This window comes from Heterocephalus glaber, unplaced genomic scaffold, assembly GCF_053883595.1.
Source record: "Heterocephalus glaber isolate CG9 unplaced genomic scaffold, H.glaber_assembly_v1.0 deba00001504, whole genome shotgun sequence".
Taxonomy (NCBI): Eukaryota; Metazoa; Chordata; class Mammalia; order Rodentia; family Bathyergidae; genus Heterocephalus; species Heterocephalus glaber.
Window position 1 is genome coordinate 60,729,035 of NW_028258324.1, and position 21,148 is coordinate 60,750,182.

The window sequence follows — 21,148 nt, forward strand, 5'->3', positions numbered from 1 at the left end:
AAGGGTCCCCACCCTCCCCTGCTGCCCCATGGTGCCCCCACCTTTCTCAGGGTCCTTCAGGCTTGAGCGCACTGTCTCCACCGCCTTCTCCACCTGCTCGTGGCTGCACACATTGAGCTGGACGGTTCTCAGTCGATCACTGTTCAAGCTGTCCAGCTCCTTGACCCCAGCGTCCCCTTTGTCCTGGGGAAGAGAGAAAGGCTCACTCCGCTTCCCTCCTTCCCACCCGGGCAGACTCTAGACAGCCCCCAGTGCCTGCCACAGCCTCAGGATTAGCGGCAACAGCACACAGAAGTTTCTGGAGGCCTCACCAGTGGATGGGTCACGCCAACCTCTGAGCACAGGTGACACACACGCACCACACCAAGTGCCACAGTCACACCACAAGTAGGACAGAGACTGCCACACTGCTCACCGGCAGGGTTCTCTGTCTGCTTGTTTTTTGGCGGTTTTTTTTTTTTGGTGCTGGGGATTGAACTTGGGTCCTTGCGCTTGTGCCGCAGGCAGCAAAACCACTGAGCTAAATCCCCAGCCCAAAGTTCTCTTTCCTAGCAGGGATTGCAAACCCAGGTGGGCATCAGACAGTGGGGAGGCCGGGGAGCCTGGAGCAGAGCATGTGCCAGACGTTGCCCTATGCGTATGAACACCCAGGTTGCCAGATGCTTAGATAATTAAGCTAATGGGTGTGATTTCTCTTAATTCTTTGAGAGTTGGCAACTGATTGGCACTTAAAAAACTCAAAATCATGGTGTGAGCCAAAGCTATGCAGAGGCCACCTGTGCCCAGAAGGCTCAGCCTGCTGCCTCTTGCCCAAGGTGTCTGAGGCCAGTGCCGGACCCTGTTCTAGTCCCTCCCTAGACAGGCTCTATGCTCAGGTGTGGCCCTAACAGGTGCTCAGGTTTCCAGCAGTAAAAGAGAGTGCTGTCCTCACCTGTGCAGATCAATGGAGCAAGGAAATGGACTATTAAGAGAGCTGTGAAACTAATAAAGTGCTGTACCAATTCAGGTATTATTAAAGATGAGAAAATTGTCCCTCCTTTGGCAAATATTTCTTGGGCCTCTGTCACATTGTGGCACTGTGAGGCACAAAGATAAATACTTCAGCCCCTGCTCTGAGTTGTGTCCCCAGGAAGGAGACAGAGAGCGAGCAGATGGCATGGTGGGTGTGGGCTGTAGGGAGCCTGTGGGAGCACAGGACAGGGGCAGGTAGGGGAGAATTTCCAAAGGCAGCGATGGCTGGGGACACTGACAGAGGGATGGAGCAGGTCAGGAAGAGGTAAGAAGATGCCACCCTATGCCAGCTCCCACAGGCAGCACAAAACCAGAAGGATGTGGTGGCCATGAGGCTGTACAGGGCACAAGGGTCTGCTTGGGGGTCTCCATAAAAGTGGGCATCATTAGCTGAGTGCTGACTGTGCTGGGCACCGTGCTAAGCACTTGGCAGGCTTTCGCCCATTAGGCAAGGACAAGAGCAGGAAGCCCAGGACCGCCAGCATGGGTCAGGGATAGAAAGTTCTCTAGAGGTGAGGCTGAGCCTTGTGAATGGCTGGTACCCCAGGACTGGGGAAAGCACATCTTGCAATCTCAGCGGAAAAACTTAGGAGAAAATGTCAAAGGCGTTGGAGCCAATACCTCGAAGACTCGAGGGGGACGTGACCAAGGATCCAACCTGTTCTAGCATTCCTAGAGAACACAACTGGGGCCAGGGACTCAAGTTGAGCTCCAAATGAGGAGTAGTTTTCTCAGTCTTCAGGTGGCATGGGCTGCCCTGGAAGAGCTTAGGCCATGAGCGGGTACAGAGGGGAATTGTTTGGGGTGGAAGTAAGAGATTTGGTTAGACAATCGGGCCATCAGAGAGGGGAAGTGTGGCTCTCCTTCTAACAGCCCTCCTGACCCTAAACTGTCAGTCCCACCTGGTTTTCCAGCTCAAGGGAGCTTCGCCAGTTGCCCCTGAGGAAACAAGGTGGGAGCCGAAGTGGCTCTGCCCAGGCCAGTGCCAGGGAGGCTGATTCCACCTGGCCCCTCTACCCACAGCAGCAACGATGGAGTCAGTGAGGCTAAGCCTTGGCCCCCGAGTCCCCCCGGTGTGCCAACCTTTCCCAACGAGATGACGGTGTGGGAACCTCAGGGCAGCCCGGCCTGGAGCTCGTGCCGTCACTCAGAGACCTCCAGAAGAGAACTCCCCAGAATGGCGTCTTTAGGTCTGGGTGCCCAGGGCTGTCTCTGTCCTATAAATGGCACAGACACCTGAGAGCACCTGTCTGATAACCATCTTCCCCGTGGAGGCCCCTGTGAGTGGAGCCCATGTAGGTTGACTTCAAAGGGTTACCAGCCTCTATCACAGATTCTAGCTTAGATGCGTGTGAGGGGCTGTGTCCTTCCTCTTCTCCTCAGGACTGTGTTGACCCTGTCGCCATCATTCAGCTTCCCGTGGTCCTTGCACCAGACCTCTCTCGCGACAGGATCACGACAATGGCCATGCTGTCCCCAGGTGAGGCCCCCACTCCGGATCAGCGTCCCCACTCGTGGACTCACTTCAGCAGCTCAAGGGAGAAGAACCTTCTCTTCTCTGAGGAAATGGGGTTCATCTCGCGCTCAGCATGCAAGCCACAGACCACCGCGTGCCTTTATCAGCCCTGAGAAGCCTGCACACCGTGCTCCTGACAGCCGTGCCGACAGGGACGGGGACTCCAGGCCGGCCCCAGCCTGGGCCGCCTCCCTCAGTTCCCACTGCCACTGGCTGCAGGTTACAGTGGCCACAGGCCTCACTCCTGGGCCACACCACCTCCCGGCACTCTGTCCCCAGCGTCTGGCCCTTGAGGACAGGCTCCGGCCTTGCCGTGCTGGTGCTAGGCTACCTGGTTTATTGGTCAACCCACTTCTTTCTCGCTAGCCCTTTCAACCTCACCCACCAGCTGTTGTTTTCCCCACTTCTGGTTGAAGTTCAGGCTGCTCTTGGAGCTTTTCAACTCATCCTCAGACACAGGCCGAGAGCCTTTTGTTTCAGCAGAGTCCAGCTCCGTCCACCAACTGAGTGACTCCAGCCCAGTCTGGTGCAGAAGCCTGAACTCCCAACCTGTGCCCTGACGGAGTGTAGGAGGCGGGTGGTGGCGTGGATGCCCCTTCTCCCTGGGTTTTAGCTTCTCCCCCTCTCCTGTTCCCCTCTGTCTTTCCTCGGGCCAGCGCCAGGGGCTGGCAGATGCGGGGGCACGAGTGCAGCCTTCTGAGGTGGTGCCGCTGCTGTTGTTGCCCTGAGCTGCCAGGAGCCTGAGAGCCGGCCCTTCCTCCTAGGGGACCCTGTGGATTCCGGGGAGACAATGCCCCTGGGGATCTGTGACTTTCTGCCACTGGCATCTCTCCTCAGCCCATGCCCCACGCATGGCCCCTTGTAGCGGGCAGTCTCACTGGGTCAGTGGCCTTAAGACAGCTCCAACTGTCCACACAGCTTGTCCTGCCCCAACAGAAGGGCAGTCAGTTCCCTGTACAGCCCTGCGCTCTGCTTGCAAACACTCTAGCCTCATTCCTGGGCCTTTAGACTTCTTCTACTTCACAATGAACTACATCCCTGGCCTCTCTTTTATTTTTAATTTTGAGACAGGATCTTGCTAAGTCATCAAGTTGTCCAGGTAGGGCTGGAACTTGCGATCCTCCTGCCTCAGCCTCCCTGACTGAGATGACAGGCGAGTCCCATCACGCCCAGCTCAGGGTCAATCTCATGCTTCCCTGTGGTCCCACTGAACACTCTTGTGCGTCCCTGAGAATGCTTCTCACCCTAATTCTTCAGCTGTGCCTGTGTACGGTATCCCTTCACCATTGCACAGGTGGCTCCTTGGGGAGGGACTAGGTTTTACTCTTCTACAGCACACAGCAAAGCCTCAGGCACGACATTAGCACTGGAAAATGAATAAATGAACAAAAGATGGGTGCATGGATGCATGGACGGATGGACGGATATAGACGGATGGAAAAAGCTATGAAGAACAAGGGAGGCTGAAGCCAGCGAAAGTACAGGCTACTTTAAGCAATAGATGAGCCAGTTAGGAAAACACTGTTTTAAAAACCACAAAATTGTGGCTACCTGTGAAGGGCACTGGTGGAGAAAAGACCTTGCTCTTACCTTCAGCAAGCAGCCAGCAAACACAAGGAAGCCTTTTGAATGCAGATGCTTGGCTAAGGAGAACCCGAACCCAGAGTCGCAGCCTGTGACCAGGACAGCTTTGCTGCCAGCCTGTTTTAGAAGATCAGACCCCATGTTAGGAACCCAGGGTCCAGAGGCCAAGTGCCCAAGCCTCCTGGCCTTCTGGGTAGGAACTTATAGTGCTTGGTGTGTGGCCTAGGCTTGGTTTTCCAGCTTGGCACAAAGCACCAAGGAGTACTGAAGCAGCTTGGGACCCAGAATGAAGATACCCGACTCTGACCCATACTCTGCCACCAACTAACAGTGCTGCCCTGGGTGATGATTTTGGCTTTCAGGTCTGTTTCTCAATCTGCAATTGCCATTATCATCACCATCGTCGTCAATGTCAAGCTTATTAGGTGCAGTACTTATGGACTGCTGGGGTTACTGTGCATGAAGCTTTCATATCTAAATCTCCTCCTAGCCCATGTAGTGGGTATGGTTATGAGAGCCCGGTATCAGTGAGAAAATACCGATGCGTAACGTCCTTAGCGATAGAGCTGGAACTGAAACCTGGATGGGGAGATTCTAGAGCTGAACTCTTTACCCCCACTTGCTGCTCCCACATGTACAGGAGGGTGTGGTTTTGTGACTGGGGGAGGTGGTCCTTGGGGGACAGGTCAATGAGAAAGTGGCTCAGCACGTCTTGAACGTGTTAAAGCTCTACTCTGAGGGTGGCAAGGTCTGGGGGCCCAGAAGGAAGGGCTCTGCCCCTCTGACCGCTTCCCTCAGCTTCCACTCACCGGGTTTACCTCACTGGCATAAGTTCGACGGCTGATCGGGGTACAGGAAGCAGAGAAAAACAACAGTGTGCGTCTGCAAGAGAAAAGGAAGGCATGAACATGAGTCTATGACCTTCTTAAGACCTTGTTCCAGGGGCAGAGGCAACAAAAGCACCTTCAACCAGCACCTGGCCTGAAGCCCTTGCTGGTACAGCTTGGAAAGAGGCCATCTTTCCACCAGGTGCCAGGCAGGTGGCCAGGGAGCCAGCGTTTGCAGTAGCCCATGTAGCTCTGGTACAGGAAGAGCCTTCCTGGGGAGAAAGCCAACCCAGAAGCCACTTTTGCTGGGAGGCCCTGCCAAAACATGACTGGCTCATGTGGCTCCAACCAAGTCCCATTTTCTGCCCTCCAAGGTGACACGGGTGGTGACACTTCAGCCTAGCCCAAGTATGGGCCCTCCTTTCAATGATATGGCTTAGTGAAAGCTTTCTGCAAAGCCAATGTCTTAACCCCCATAGGTTTAATACTGCTTCCTAGTAGTTATTTTAATTAAACTTGTTATTTTTAAATAATTATAGACTCACATGCAGTTAAGAAATAATACAGGGAGAAGTCAGGTACCTTTTACCCAATTTCCCCTAATGGCAGCATCTTACAAAATTGCTGCACAACTAGGATACTGACACTGATACAGTAAAAATACAGAATGCTGGGGCCGGGGATTTAGCTCAGTGGTTCCACCACCTGCCTAGAAAGCGCAAGGACCCAAGTTGTTATGGTTTATAGCTAGATGTCCCCCAGGAGTCTTATGCACTCATAGGTGGGGATTTTAGAAGAGGATTGAACCATGGGGATGCCACAGCTGACTTGCTACTGGGAGGCGGAGCCTATGAGCAAGGTGGGTCCCTAGGAGCGTGGCCTGGAAGGGGTACTCTCCCTCCCTGGCTCCTCCCTTCTCTCACTGCTTCCTGACCACCATGCAGTAAGAAGCTCTCCCCCACCAGAAGCTTCTACTCTGCCTGCTTGCCTTGGAGCTTGCCAACTGTGGACTGAAAACATGATCCTAAATAAACCTCGCCTCTTTTACATTGCAGGTGTTTGGTATTGTGTCCTAGTGATGGGAAAGTTGAGGAAGACACCTTCCATCACCACTAGCAACCTTCCTAGTACCCTTTTATAGCCACACCTACTCCCCTCCCAACCCACCCTCCTTAACCACTAATCTGTGTAACTGAGTCGTTTCAAGAATGTTATACTAACAGAATCATACAGTATGTAACCATTGGGGTTTGGCTTTTTTCCATTCAACATCATTCTTTGGAGACTCTTCCAGATTGCTGTTTATATCACGTCTGTTCCTTTTTATTGCTGAGTAGTATTCTATAGTGTAGGTATTTGTTTAATCATTTACCTCTTAAAGGACATCTGGGTTGTTTCCAGTTTGGAGCTGCTATGAAGAAAGCTGCTATGAACAACCCTATTGAGGTTTTAGTGCAAAACCAATTTTTATTTCTCTTGGATAAATGCCCAGGAGTAGAATTGTTGGGTCATACAGTACTTTCATGTTTAGTTTTTTAAGAACTGCCAAACCGTTTACAACTACAACTACAACCATTTACAACTACAGAGTGGTTGTAGCATACCACACCCCCAGCAGAAACATAGGAGTGACCCAGTTTGTCTGCATCTTTACCGGTATTTGATGGTATTGCTATTTTTTATTTTAGCCATGCTGAAAACTGGGTAATGATTGTTTCACTGTGATTTTGATTTGCATTTCTCTAATGGCCAATGATGTTAAATATCTTTTCATGTGTTGTCAGTTTGAGCTGCTAAAACAAAATACCATAGTATGGGTGGCTTACAAACAGAAAGGCTTATAAATAGTGGAAATCTCTTCTGTCCTGGAGGACGAGAAATGCCCAAGATCAAGAGGCCAGAAGACTGTCTAGTGGGGGCCTACTTCCTTCACAGAACCATGTCTCTTCACCATGACTTCCTGGTACAGATGGGGAGAGGGTTGTCCTAGACCTCTTTCACAATGGCACTAATCTCATTTGTCAGGGCCCCACCTCCTCATATCAACTCTACTCATGGATTTGAGAGGGACAAGCACTCAGGCCTCAGCACCACTTATATGTCCTCTTCAGTAAAATGCCTCTGCTCATGTTCTGCCCATATTCTCAGTGGACTGTTCTTTCCCTATTGAGGATGTTCTAGATACTAGCTCTTTAGCTCATCCATGCTGTACAAATCTTTCTTCCTAATCTATAACTTACCCTTTTATCTTCTTACCAGGGTCTACTTCAGGATAAAACTATTTCATTTTTTTCTTTTTGTGGGTTATGCAGAACCTTTTGCCTAACTACAGAACCTTTGCACTGACCTGCATCCCTGGACTGTTTTTATTTTTTATTTATTTATTTATTTTTGGTACCGGGGATCAAACTTGGGTCCTTAGCTTGTGAGGCAGGTGGTGGAACCACTGAGCTAAATGCCCAGCCCCTTATTTTTAATTTTGTGAAAGAACCTCATTAAGTCACCAGGTTGCCCAGATTGGGCCTGAATTTATAATCCTCCTGCCTCAGCCTCCCAGAGTGCGGGGATCACAGGTGTGCACCATCATGCCTAGCTCTATATTTGTTGGTTTGTTTTCTAAAAGCTATATAAATTTGCATTTTACATTTTAGGTCCATGACCCATTTTGACTTAACTTTTGTACATGAGACTTCGGTCAAAAGGGGATTTTCTGCCTATGAATTTCCAATTGCTGCAGCACTTGTTTGAAAATGCTGTCTTCTGTCTACTGGATCACATCTGCACTTCTGTCAAAAATCAGTCAGGCACTGTTGTGCAGGTCTGTTTCTGGATTTGCTCTTACGTTGCGCTGATCTTGGGCTCCTAGCTTAGTTTACTTTTTAAATATCGATTTACCTATTCTACCCACTTTGTCTTTCTATGTAAGCTTTAGAATACTCTTGTCTTTATCTACAAAAAAATCTGACTGATACTTTAATAGAAATTGTGCTAAACCCATAAAGTCAATTTGGAGAAAATGGACATGTTCATGTTGCTGAGTCTTCCAATCCCTGAATGTGGTATGGGTCTCCGCTTATTTAGATTTTTTACTCATCTGTGTTGTGTAATTTTCAGCAGACAAATTCTAGACCTGTTTATGTTTTCTTTTACTATACCTAAGTATAATAAAGGATAATATTATACCTAAGTACAATAAAGTATAATACCTCTCTCCCTCCGCCCCTCCCTCTGTCCCTCCTTCTTGGTGCAAGGGACCAAACCCAGGGCCTCACACATGCTAGGCAAGCCCTCTTCCATGGAGCTACACCCTCAGCCGATACCCCTGTTCTTTTTTCCTTTTGAATAGTTCAAACAGTATTGGTTTTAATTTTTATATGCATATTTTCTTTGCTAGTACATAGGAATACAATTCATATTTGTGTTTGCTAAACTCACTCATTTTGGGAATTGTATATTCCTTGGGATTTTGTATGTAGACAATTTTGGTTTTCTTTTCTGACCTGTATGACTTTCTTTTCCTGCCTTGCTGCCCGGGCTGCCACTTACAGCACTATCTTAGGAGCGATGCATTCAGGTCTCACTGTTAAGGATGATGTTAGTCACAGGTCTGTTGTAAATGTTAATCATTGAGTTGAGGAAGTTCCCTTCTGGGTCTCTTTTTCTAAGTTTTTTTTTTTTCAATCGTAAGCGATTGTTAAATTTTGTTTTTCCTGCATTGATAGAATCATGCAATTTTTCTTCTTTAGTCTATTAATTTGCCAGATGACATTGATTTTCCAATAAGGAACCATTCTTCCATTCCTAGAACAAACACTTGTTCGTGGCTTATAGTTCTTTTTAAATCTGGCTGAATTCTATTTGTTAATATTTTAAAGATTTTTGCATCTTTATTCATGAGAGATATTGGTCAGTAGTTTCCTTCCTTCTTTCCTCCTTTCCTTCCTACTCTTTTCTTTTCTTTTTTTGCAGTACTGTAGCTTGAACCCAAGGCCTCATGTTAATCAAGCACTCCTACAATGAGCTACAACCCCAGCCTTTTACATTTTATTTTGTGACAGAGTCTTGTTAAATTGCCCAGGCTGGCTTTGAACTTGTAATCCTTCTGCCTCAGCCTCCCAAGTAGCTGGAATGACAGATGTGGATCACAGCACTCTTCCCACTGGCCCCATCTCTGCTTCTCTGGGGAGCACAGGGCTCCACCCCTCCACTTCAGGCTGAGGCAGAACCTTGCCAAGGTGGGCAATAGGCCCCAGAAGTGCTGGACAGCTCTGGCTGGCACCATGGTGCCTCATGGGCACTGCTGGCAGTGCCTGTCCTGCTCTATTTCTCTGCCCTCAGTCCCGTTGGAACTCCTGCAGTCTTAGGAATCCTCAGCTCGTTGCTGTCTCTCTCTGGGTAGGACCTTTGGTCTCAGAAGGTCTCAGTGCCTCAGTTCTCAGCATTAATTGACAAGCACCAAGGGGGCTCATTAAAGTGCAAACTCTGGCTCAGTGATGGCAAACCTTTTAGAGACTGAGTGCCCAAACTGCAATGCAAAACCCCCTTATTTTATCACAAAGTGCCAAACCTGCAATTAAACCTGAATAGTGAGGTTTTATTTAGAAAAAACAACACTACATTAACATCTTTTGTCTTAAAAAGAAAAACAATGACATGCACGCCATAGGTTCAACACTGCTGCTCTAGTCAGTAATGCACAACTCAGCCCAGGGATCTGGGTTCTGTGAGGCAGCCCCGCTTGGAGAATGGGGGTGGAGTCTCCAACTGCAGAGTAATCATAAAATGGAGTCTAGGTGTTGTGAGAAAATTGTCTGAGATATTGGCTGCTCCATAGGCGCCTTGGTCAAAACCTTTCTGAGGCCAGGCGTGGTGTTGCACGCTGGTAATCCCAGCACTTGAGAGGACAAGGCAAGAGGACTCATGTTAGTTAAGTTCAAGGCCAACCTGAACTACATAGCGAGTCTCTCTCCAAACACCAAAAACAAAGCAAAACACTGCTTTCTGGCTCAGTATCAGCCACTGAGCAGATAACCGTGTGTATCTGGGATGATTAAATCAACCTGCTGGTAGTAACAGGGCCAATTTGCTTGGAGGATAAAACTTAATTTGACCCTTATTTAGATAGAAATAATGATCTAACACCCAATAAAATTATTTTGCACTAATTTGAGGGATGATCTATACATGTTTTGCATTTTAAACATTTGTAATAATTAAAAACAGAGGATCTGATATATAAGCCTCATGATTCCAATTTAAAATGCATCATTGAGTTTTTAACTTTAAAGTTTAGAGCTGTTAATTTTAGAGTTTAGAGTTGTTATTTTTTTAAGTTGAAAATATTTAAAATAAGCCAGGGACAGTGGCACATGCCTGTAAGCCCAGCTTCTTGGAAGGCTGAGGGAAGAGGATTAGCAAATTCAAAGCCAGCCTGAGTAACTTAGCAAAACTATATCTAAATATAAAAAATAAAAAGGACAGGAGATGTAGCTTAGTGGTAGAGTGCCCCTGGGTTCAATCCTTAGTACCTTCCCCCAAAAGTTAAGTTTTACAAGACTTTTATTATTCTAAACATTTGGGTGAGCTCTGCTAGTTAAGTAAATATATTAAATCTGAAATATTTAAGTGAAGTTTAAGTTTTCAAAAGACACCAAATCCGAATAAAAGGCCACTTCAGGCCACCATCCCAAGCTCCTAGGGCAGAGAAGCTGAGCCGGTCCCAGAACCCGGAAGGAAGCTCCCTCGCTGCCATCCCAAGCTCCTAGGGCAGAGAAGGTGAGCCACGTGGGTGCCAGAAGCAACCCCCCCCCCCCATGGAAATGAGAAGACACATAAACAAGCCTCAAAAACAGACTTCCAGATCACCTACAGCAACCCCAAAGGGAAACGAGATGGAACACTCTGATACTCAACCACCTGGACTCTCTGAACTGGCAACAAAAGAGGATCTGGGGAAAATGAAATCAGAAATAATTACTCAGATAACAGCAAAGATTTTGCTCATGGTGCAAGACATGATTAATAAATCTAGAGAGGACACAGATAAAAAAAATAGAGGAGCTGAGGAACATGATGGAATCCCAAATAGGAAACAAATGGAATCCATAAAACAGATACAAACAGATTTCCAAGAGATTAAAAACTCCATCAAAAGTCTGCACAGCAGAATGAACCAATGTGAGGACAGAATTTCACATATAGAAGATAAGATTGCAATTAGTGAGGAGGAAAAGAAAAATTGCTTTAAAATTGTAAGGGAACACAAGAAATCAATCCAGCAGCTGCTAGATGATGCAAAGAAGAATAAAATAAGACTGATTGGAGTCAATGAAGAAAGAGGAGAGAGTGCAGATGACATAAAAAAACTGTTCATAGAAGTGATGGCAGAAAACTTCCCAAGGAGGGGAAAAGAACTTGACATACAGATAAGTGAGGCATATAGGACTCCAGCTAGCCTTAATAAAAAAAAAGTATAGGCATATAATAGTTAGGATTCCAGAAATCCAACAGAAGAACAAAATTCTACAAGCAGTGAGAGAAAAGAAACAAATCACATACAAAAGAAAGCCCATCAGAATCACAGCAGACTTCTCAATGCAAATCCTCAAGGTAAGAAGAGCTTGGAGTGATGTATTTCAAGCCCTAAAGGAAAACAGCCTCCAACCCAGATTGATGTACCCTGCAAAACTATCTTTCAAAATGGATGGAGAAATAAGATGCTTTCATGATAAAGAGCACCTCAGGAATTTCATGAATACCTAACCGGCACTCCAAAAAATTTTAGACAATACCCTAGGAAAAGACAATGAGGATCACAACCCCAGGAAACCCAGCAGAATGAATCCATTGGTCGTGACAAATTAAACGCAAAGAGGGAGAATCCAACAAGAAGAAAAAGTCATGACAAGGCTTTTAAAACTTTTAACTTCATCTCCTTAATGAGTGTATAACTCAATCTTGTTATTGTACTGATTAGTATTTTTCTGATTCTAGTGTTGCACACCTTTCCTTGTGCTATACTGGCTATTTATCATCTTCTTATGTCTACTTTTTAATGGGGTTGTCTATTAATGAGCTGTAAGAGTTCCTTATATATTCTGGTCATAGGTTATATGCATTGTAAATATGGTCTAAGGACTACTTTTCATTTTAAGAATGTCATTTAAAGTTCTAAATTTTGATGGAATCTCATTTATCAATTTTTTTCTTTTATACCTCATGTTTTTTTATATCCTAGGAAGTTCTTGGCTACTCTAAATTCATAAACATTTTCCCTTATAATTTCTTCTTAAAGTTTTATACTTTTAGGCTTTCTTATTTAGGTTCATAGATCCCTTCAAGTTATTTTCATGTATGGAAACAAAGGGTTGAGGTTAATTTTTTATATACGGATATCAGGTGTTCTAGTGCCATTTGCTGAAGACACTGTCTCTTCCTTGGCTCTTGAATCGAGTTTATATTCTATAAAATGCTAATGTTAAATAATCTTTCAAAACTCAGTGGACCATATATGTGTGGTTCTATTTCTAGATTCTCTGTTTTATTCCAATGATCTATATGTCTTTCCTTACACCAACACTGCCTTGATTACTGTAGCTTTAGAAGAAGTCTTAAAATTGGGTGCTAAACATCTTCCAACACTGTTTTTATTTTTGTTTTTGGCTTTTCTGGGTCCTTTGTACTCCTACATAACTTTAAAATTTCAATATCCAGTTCTTCATTTATAGCAAGTATACACAGACCTGAATTTTTATATATACCTTGTGTTTTCTAATCCTGCTAAATTCAAGTACAAGTTCTAGGGGCTCCTAGAGATTTCTTAGTATTTTCTCTGTAGATGATCATTTCATCTACATATAAAGATTTTGCTTCTGCCATGCCAATCCTATCCTAGTTGTGTCATTTTATTGCCAGACTGTTTTGGTGGGGACTAGGTTTCAAAGTTTAATGGACAGATAAAGAGTAAGCATATCTGCCCTTGTTCCCCACCTTAAGGAGAAAGCCTTGTATCTTCTCCATTCATATAAGGCATTCTCGCTGGAAGTATGGAGTACATGTCTTTAATCTGTTGAGAAGTTTCTGTTCTACTTCTAGTCTCCTGATAGCTTTTTACCATGAACAGCTGTAGAATTGAGTCCAATACTTTTTCTCCAACTAGTGACAGGATCATATGGCTTTTTCCTTTCCTCTGTTAAAATGATGACTTTTGGGGGTGGATCTTCCAATGCTGAACCAACACTGCCATCCCTATAACAAAACCACTTTCTACATCCTGTCAGATCTGACTTCCAATAATTTGTTTTGTTAAACAAATTTCTATCTATGTTCATACTCTTTTCTTCTATTATCTTTATCCAGTTTTAGTATTAGCACAATGTTGAGTTTCTAAAATGAGGGGAGAGGTGTTCCTTTTTTCTGCTTTAATTGTTTGATATAATTTATCAGTTAAAATGTTTATGAGCCTGCTGTTGTCATATAGGCAGGTTTTCAAGCTAGGAATATACTTTCTTTAATAGGTGATATTCAAATTTTATATTTCCTCCAGAGTTAGTTTCATTAATTTGTTTTCCAAGTTACTTCTTAGAAGTTGTCAAATTTATTTCAAAAAAGATTTTTGTAATATGCTTTCTATATCCTTTTAAATCTGTAAAATCTGTGGTAATGACTCCTAGATCTTAATATTGTAATTTAAAAAATGTGTAACTGATATTGTGTAACAGGAAGAAAAGGTCTAAAGGTGCAGGGGAAGTGGGAGGGGTAGGGGAAGGGAAGAAAGGGAAAGGAAAAAATATGAGAAGAGGAAAAAAATGGAAACAAGGTCTTTGCAAATAGAGAAGGGTGGAGGGGGTGAAGGGAGGGCAAGGGAAGGGGAAAAAAATAAGAACCAAGATACTCATGTAATGGTACAAGATCCCAATGATGAATGTAACCATGTTTTATACCTAAAATGTACCAATAAAGTTATTGGGAAAAAAAATAAAATAAAATAAAACAGAAAAAAAAAAAAGGGCACTTCAAAGGTTGGTGTTAAAATTCACCAGACTTAGAAAAAAGATTTATAAGTTAGACTCAGGAACCCATTTTTAAATTTGTAACTTCAGTAAAATTAATATTCCTTCTAAATATTGAGAAAAGGCAAAGTCCCAGGCCTCTCCAGTTGATATCCTGGCTCAGTAGGAAGGGGCAGCACCTGGGAATCTGCATGTGTAATTGAGGGGACTGCTCTTGTGGGCCCTAGGCAGAGCTCAGGCTCTCCTGCCCGGCTGATGAGAATCACTCCGAACACACATGGTCACAGTTGTGATTACATCATTACAATTTATCCTTTAGAGCCAGACCCTAAAATATTTACAAACAAAACACCATGTCCAGGGTTTATATCAAAATAATCCAGAGGGACAGTGGAGGAGAAGAGGTAGAGATACAGAGGAAACATAACTGGCCCTGAGCTGATCATTACAGAGGCCTGGTGGTGGGTGTGCTCAGGGTCCATGTACTGCTTCCTCCTTTCGTATGTTTGAGAGTCTCCATGAAAACTTTTTCTTTTTTGAGACGGGTTCTTGCTATATAATTCAGGTCGGCCTTGAGCTCACTATGTAGCCTAGGCTGGCCTCAAACTTGTGGCGAACATCTCACTCCAGCTTCCCAAGTGCTGGGATTATAGGCATGGGCCACCATGCCTGGTTTCCATAGAATATATATATATATATATACATATATGTATATTATTACAGGGAAGATTTTACAACTGTAAACAGCTAAGCCTGGTTTCACCCTTGAAATCAGAATCCTCAGGGGTGAGGCACAAGGACTTTCTTTCCCCACAGTGCTCTGAGAGATTCTAACCTGCAACCCAGACATCAAAACATGATTGCCTTAAAGGGAAGAAAAAAAGGGCTTTTCCCCCTAGGGCTTTCCCTTTAGAGCTATTTGACTGCCAAGTCCCTAAGAACTCTGGGGACAACATAAGCGTTAGGCCACAGCTGGGTTCAGCTGTTGCAGGCAGTGCTGTTATCCTGCCGATACTTGCACTTCTCAGTACCCTCTAACAAATCTGTATTTTGTTCCGGGCCATGTACCCAACTCTACCCACAGCACATGACCCACCTCTGGCCAATGAGGTGCAAGCAGAAGCCTCAATGCCTTCTGGGACATCTTGCTGCCCTGTTGCAACAGAGGTTGAGCCCAAAATCCCTAAGATAAGGCTGTGGTTTTCCCAGGAGTGTCCCTCCTCCCTGCTAGGCAACTACTGAGAGCTATGCCAGGCTCATAAGTGGTACAAAATCCACGGTGACTCCTGGTGGTAAAGAAGCCAAACTAGAGTCATCTGGGGGAAGGTTACTTACACCCACAGACAGTGGCATGGTTGGGGCCAAATGGCAAAGCAACCTTCCTGCTAATGCCATTGAACACAGAATCTGTGTGAGGCTGTGCCCTTTAGGATTCAGACTAATGAAATGCAAGTAAATATAAGTGGATTTGTTTTTTTTAATGCAGAAACTCACCTTGTTTCTAAAGCCTTTCAACAGAGCCAGGCTGTCCCCTCCTGGAATGGTGGCCCCTGCTGCCCCTGCTGCAGGCTCCTCTACATGGTGACCTCTGGTATTTGAAGCCCATTTCTGGGCTGAGCCTCTGCTCTGAATCCCATGTAAATGCAGCTAAGAGCCTAAATACACTTAGGACCCCAAGACAGGAGGATTTGCTGGGAGTTTGAGGCCAGCCTGGGCTACATCGTAAGTTCAAGGTCAGCCTGAACTTCAAAGTGAGACCCTGTCTCAAAAACCAAATGAACAGTCCTAGAATAGAAAGAAGCCTGAATACATACTCTTGTAAAGACATTTGCTGGCATAGAAAATATCGATTTCTTAACTCCTTAACCTGACACTCAATTTTGCTCCCCTAAAATATAACAGAAAGAAAAAGGTAGTTCTTGAGTATGAGGCCAGCTTGAGCCACATAGTGAGTTCACAGCCAGCCTGGACTACATAGCGAGACCCTGGGAAAAAAAAAAAGAAAGAAAGAAAACAAAAGGGGGATGCTGGGGATGTAGTGCAGTGCAAAGGTCCTAGATTCAATCCCCAGAAGCAAGAGAAGGAAGGAATGGAGGAAGGGAAGGAAGGGAGGGAGGCAGGGAAGGAGAAAGAGGAGACATGACAACTAAATGCAATGTGGGATCCTGGATTTAGAAACCAGGACCAGAAAAAGTTCTATCAGTGAAATCCGAATAAGGTCCGTGGCTTGGTTAGTAGTTTTAGAGCAATGATGATTTCTTGATTTTGGTCACTGCATTGTGGTTTCGTAAGATGGGAATAACGCGGGAAGTTAAGTTCCTTCTGGAACCCACCATACCATTTTTGTGACTTTTATATAAGTCTAAAGTGATTTCAAAACAAAAAGTGTTTTAGAAAGCAGTTATGAAAGTTATTCCTCTTCACCCTGGAAGGTGTCTTCTGAGGTCACTTCCGGCTTCCTTACTGAGACACCTCTGAGAGTCAAGACCCATGACCTCTGGTCACCCAGGTGTGGAAAGTCTGATGCTCAATGCCCCTTCCACCCTTCACTGCTTACCTTGTTCCATTTTCTCTGTCACAGACCCTCAGGGTTCTTCCTGGGAATTGTGACAGGGGTCTGGAGAGGTGAGCAGTCAGCATCATGGTGAGTGGCAGATGGTCTGATTCCTTCTGGGGCTCTGAAACACAAATGCATCCTTAGTGCACTGTCAACACACACAGGGGCTGATCAGGAGTGCCCAGTTTTCTTCCAAAGTCAAACAGCTGGGTCCATCTGACCCTGCCCCAATCTCGGGACCAGGCAGAGCCTCCTGCATCTCTCTGGAGCTCCAGCCTCATGCAGCAGGAATTTAGGAGCCAAGGGGCCTGGAGACCTGTTCTGGCTCAGGCTGTCCCCCCAACTCACTGGGCGCTAGGACAAGTGATCATTTGTATTCGTGAGTCACCCCATTTGTAATGTGAGGTGGCCTAGGCCAGTGGTCCTCAAACCAGCTGTGCAGCGGCCTCTGGGCACATGAGGGGGTGAACCCCTCAGGGACTTGGACTGACTGAAACCTATTCTCCTGTCCCCGAGGTATGATTTAAAAATATGAATGCTTAAATTTAGAAAATCTCTTACAGTAAAAGACACATTGCCATGAATCCCCCTCAAAACCCTAACCCTTGCTTCAAACACACTTATCCCATGTTTTTGCTACTTTCTGAAGCAGCTCTGGAAGTCCTCTTCCTTGAGTGTCTTTAGTTGTGCTGTCGTGGCTGCCTCGATGGCCTAAATTGATTCAAACATTGACCTTTCATGGTCATTTTGACTTCGAGGAAGAGCCAGAAATTGCTCAATGCCAGATCCAGTGGATAAGGTGGACAAGGACACAGTGTGATGTTTTTATAAGTCTGCTTTCTGTTGGATGGCACTCGGCAACAGCATTCACCATATTTTTAAAATCACAATTCATAAAGTATGAAAGAGAATATCCAGAACTGCTTCAGAAAGTGGTAAGGACAATGGGATACGTGTGTTCGAAGTGAGGGGAAGGATTTTGAGGATTATTCATGGCAATGTCTCTTTAACTGTAATAATTTTTAAAACTTTAAACCTTCACAGTATATTTTAATCATCTTTGTTCCTAGCAAAGCACACATCTGTGGCAACCGGGGAATTGGCCTTCACTCCCCATGTGCCCATGAGCCTCTTGGGCAGCTCTGAAGGCCTCAGAACAGGGCATCTGGCTCTGCCTCCCACTATGTCCAGACCCCAGCAATGTGGGAGCTGGCGCTGAATGTGAATTCATCCAGAACTTGTTATGGCAGGCAGTCAGAAGCTATGAAATGAAACTTTAAATTAAAACACACATAAACAATCTCCCCATTGCCTCCCCATGCAAAATTAAATCAACCTAGTACAACAAGTGTCACCTTAAGGCTACTTAGCATGGTGACTGGTCATGCATTATTAATGTTGATCTCCAGCGCATCAGCAGCCTTCCTGTTCCATCTGCCACTGATTCCTCCTGGCAAAAGGGAAGGGGAGGCTGGGAAGGTGTTAACGAGGTAACTAGAACCTGAAGGAGCTGCTGTCCTTTTCCTGGCCAATGACTTCTGGCCTCTCCTTTGCATACCCAGCTGTATGCTGTTCTTATCAGCCTGGAAAGCTGCTCCTCCCAACCCAAATCTAATCAATAAGCAGCCTAGGCCAACAGGTCTGTAAATTAGTCCATTTTCCATTACTATAATGAAACATTTGAAACTGGGTAACCTACAAAGAAAAGAGGTTTATTTTGCCTCGAGGTTCTGGTCCAAGGTTGAAGGTCCTCACCTGGTGATTGCATTCCTGCTTTCAGAGTCCCAGGGGTGTGCAGGGTACCATGGGTAACAGACTGGCTGGGTACTGTGCCCGGATTAAATTTCAACACATGGGGAGGGAGGCTCGAATCACAGCAGTGAGTAATAAATTAGTGGGGTAATCTACTCCAGCCATGTTCACCGCAGGAGATCTGAATGTTTCATCTCAGAAAAGGAAATATGCAGGGGTCTCTGGCTCATGTTCTTTCCTGAACTACGCAGAGGGCTCTCCTGGACTCTCCCCCTTGCACACCGGGCTCTAAGCTCTGCAGCTAGAAAGGTCTTTCCAGCCCCAGGCAGGCCATGGGACTCCCTTGCTTCAAGCCTCCTTTCCATGCCTGGGGGGTGCTGACCTCTCCCTCCCCCTCTAACCTTATCCAGCCACCCTCCCTCTGCTCACCGTACTGTGGCTGAACCGATCCCCCCCCCCCCCCGCCCCGCAAAGCGTCCCGTGTCTGGCAGCCCCCTCCTGCACACACTCCAAGCGGCTGGGACTTCTGACCCTGCAGGTCTCGGCGTGACCATCTCTGAGCTCCTCTTGCAGTTTGAACATGTTGTCCCCTCCGAAAATCATGTTGCAATTTGGCAGCCATAGTGGTGGTGTTGGGAAGCGAGGCCTCGAGGAGACGATTAGGTTGTTAAGAGGGAGCGACGCCTTTCTCCAGTGAGTCTCACGGGACTGGATTAGTTACCCCAAGAGCAGGTGTTCCACAGCACACCCACCCTCCTGTTTCACCTGCTTGCCTCGCTGCGTTTTCTGCCATGCTATAAAGCAGCACAAGTCCCTTACCAGAAGCTAAGCAAATCCTGGGTGCTGTGCCTTGGATTTCCCAGTCTTCCAAACCATGAGCCAAAATGAACCTCTTTATAAGTCATCTGGTTTCAGGTATTCTGTTAAACGACAAACAGACTGAGATGCCCCCGTTACTAAAGTAGCTCCGCATGACACTTACGGGAGGCCAAGGTCCAGGCCCAGGTCGGCTCCGATCTTTCCCTGGGAGCTGTACGCTCACCAGCTGGCCAGTACACACATCTCTACCTCCTCCCGCCAGGACTAGAGTCTGCAGTGACCACCACTGGGTGACTTCAAATGCAAACGTCTCTCATTAAAGTCCTTTCCATTCCTTTGGCTCAAAGCCTGTGGCCAGAAAATGTTTCAATATAATTTCCAAATAGAGGGTTGCTTCAACTTTGTTTTCCTTAGAGTCAGCTATTCCTAAAAGTGCCAGAGTCAGAATAGTTTAATGCTCAGTCCCTTGAATAATGCACTATTTGCAATGTAGTCTCTAGTATGTGGAACAGTAGGAGTTTAGTGGTTTTTGTTCATTTTGGTGCTAGAGATGAACCCAGGGCCTCAAGCTTGCTGAGCACCTGCCCTACCACCAAGCTACACCCTCCTCAGCTTCCTCTTTTTTAAGTCTCTGGAACACATTGCTATTTTCACTCCAAACACAATACCATAGGCACTGGTCTCCCAAGGACTCTGCACAGTTGTTTCCCATCTTAATGCCTGATGCTGGGCTTTATTCTCTAAATATGAAGGAATCAAACTTGAAAAGCTACTCGCCTTTTGGTTAGGGACCAGAGTTGGGTGTGGAGGCACTGGTACAAGGAGAAAGGCAGAGCCCGTAGGGCTGGGGACAATCTCCTTAGCCTTGAAACTCAGGGAAGTAGCTGTCCCAGGGTGGCTGGGCACAGGAGTTTGACTCCAGGGGACCAAATTCATAAGATACAGTCACAACATAAAGATGCTCACATTTTGACTAGTCCTGTAGGAGAAACTTTTCTAAGGTGAGGAACACCTGAGTCTCCTCTCAAGGCCACCCCTTCCCCAAGGTCAGTGCATGACCCATGAAAAGTCCAAGACAAACCCATCATTCTGCCCCCTCTGTAGGGTGGGGACCTGAGACCTTGCTGCTGCACTAAAACCTGCTCTGAGAGAAGAATGTGTGCACCTTGCCCTGCTGCCGGGGGCTGGCCATGTTGCACTGTGATACGACTATCTCGAAGAGGACACAGTTCTCCTAAGGGTCAGTGCTGGGGTCTCCCCTATAAGAGGGCAGGCTCAGTACTGGTGCTCTCAGGCAAGGCAGGGCATCTGCAGGGAGCAGGAACCCTGGAGCGGGGCTCAGGTAGGAAGGAGATCACATGTGTTGCTGGGCAGAAAGTCTAATTGGGGGGCTGGGAATTTAGCCAGTATCCCTGCTCCTGCTTTGTAATCACAAAGTCCTGAGTTCAATCCTCAGTACCCAAAAAGAAAAAAGAAAAGGCTCTTGGCTCCACCAGGCAGGAGGGGAAGACCTCGAACTAAGCTGGGTTTAGGTAGGGAAATGTCCTGTGCAGAGACCCTGCACTGAAGAGCTTGAGACACTGAGCTTCTGGTTCTAAAGTCTCTCAGCTGAGCCAGGCATGGTGGCCCACACCTGTCGTCCCAGCATTCAGGAGGCTGAGGCAGGAGGATCACCGGAAGTTCAAGGCCAACCTGGGCTACAATAGTGAGTTCAAGGCCACTCTGAACTAATATCAAGACTCTTCTCAAAAACAAAAAACAAAAAACAAAAAACAAAACAGTCTCTCAGCTGGCAGCCTACCTCCAGCATGTTCTGTGTGACTGTTTGGTTTGGCCAAGGTACAGCTTCGGTATTTTCTTTTTTATTGTTTGCTTCAGTCTAGTGTTTTAGTTATTTATTTGTATTTGTGTGTGTGTGTGTGTGTGTGTGCGCGCGCGCGCTGGGGATCAAACCCAGGGCCTTGTGCATGCTAAACTCACACTCTACCCCAGAGCTGCACCCCAGCCTATTTTGCTTTGTTTTGTTTTAATTAATTAGTTTTCTTGTTTGTTTATTTTGTGTTACTAGGGA

General features: G+C 46.0%; 1 protein-coding gene across 9 annotated transcripts in view; it reads right to left on the reverse strand.

Annotated features, from left to right (window-relative positions):
* The window catches only part of Bdh1 (3-hydroxybutyrate dehydrogenase 1), a 57,809-nt gene that overhangs the window by 11,065 nt on the left and 25,596 nt on the right, over positions 1-21,148 (reverse strand). For 5 of the 9 annotated variants that reach the window (XR_015441005.1, XM_004834746.4, XM_004834745.4 and 2 more), the window contains exons 2-5: positions 16,507-16,627; positions 4,921-4,993; positions 4,118-4,228; positions 42-183 (exon numbers count right to left, since the gene is read on the reverse strand). Coding sequence is in view for 8 of the 9 variants with exons in the window: in XM_004834746.4 (XP_004834803.1) it covers positions 42-183; positions 4,118-4,228; positions 4,921-4,993; positions 16,507-16,592 (412 nt within the window). In the remaining variant the exon portion in view is untranslated. Of the gene's footprint in view, positions 1-41; positions 184-4,117; positions 4,229-4,920; positions 4,994-16,506; positions 16,628-17,861; positions 17,957-19,077; positions 19,179-19,240; positions 20,163-21,148 lie in introns of those variants that run through there. The other 4 variants (XM_087186659.1, XM_087186660.1, XM_087186661.1 and 1 more) reach the window with 3 other exon arrangements.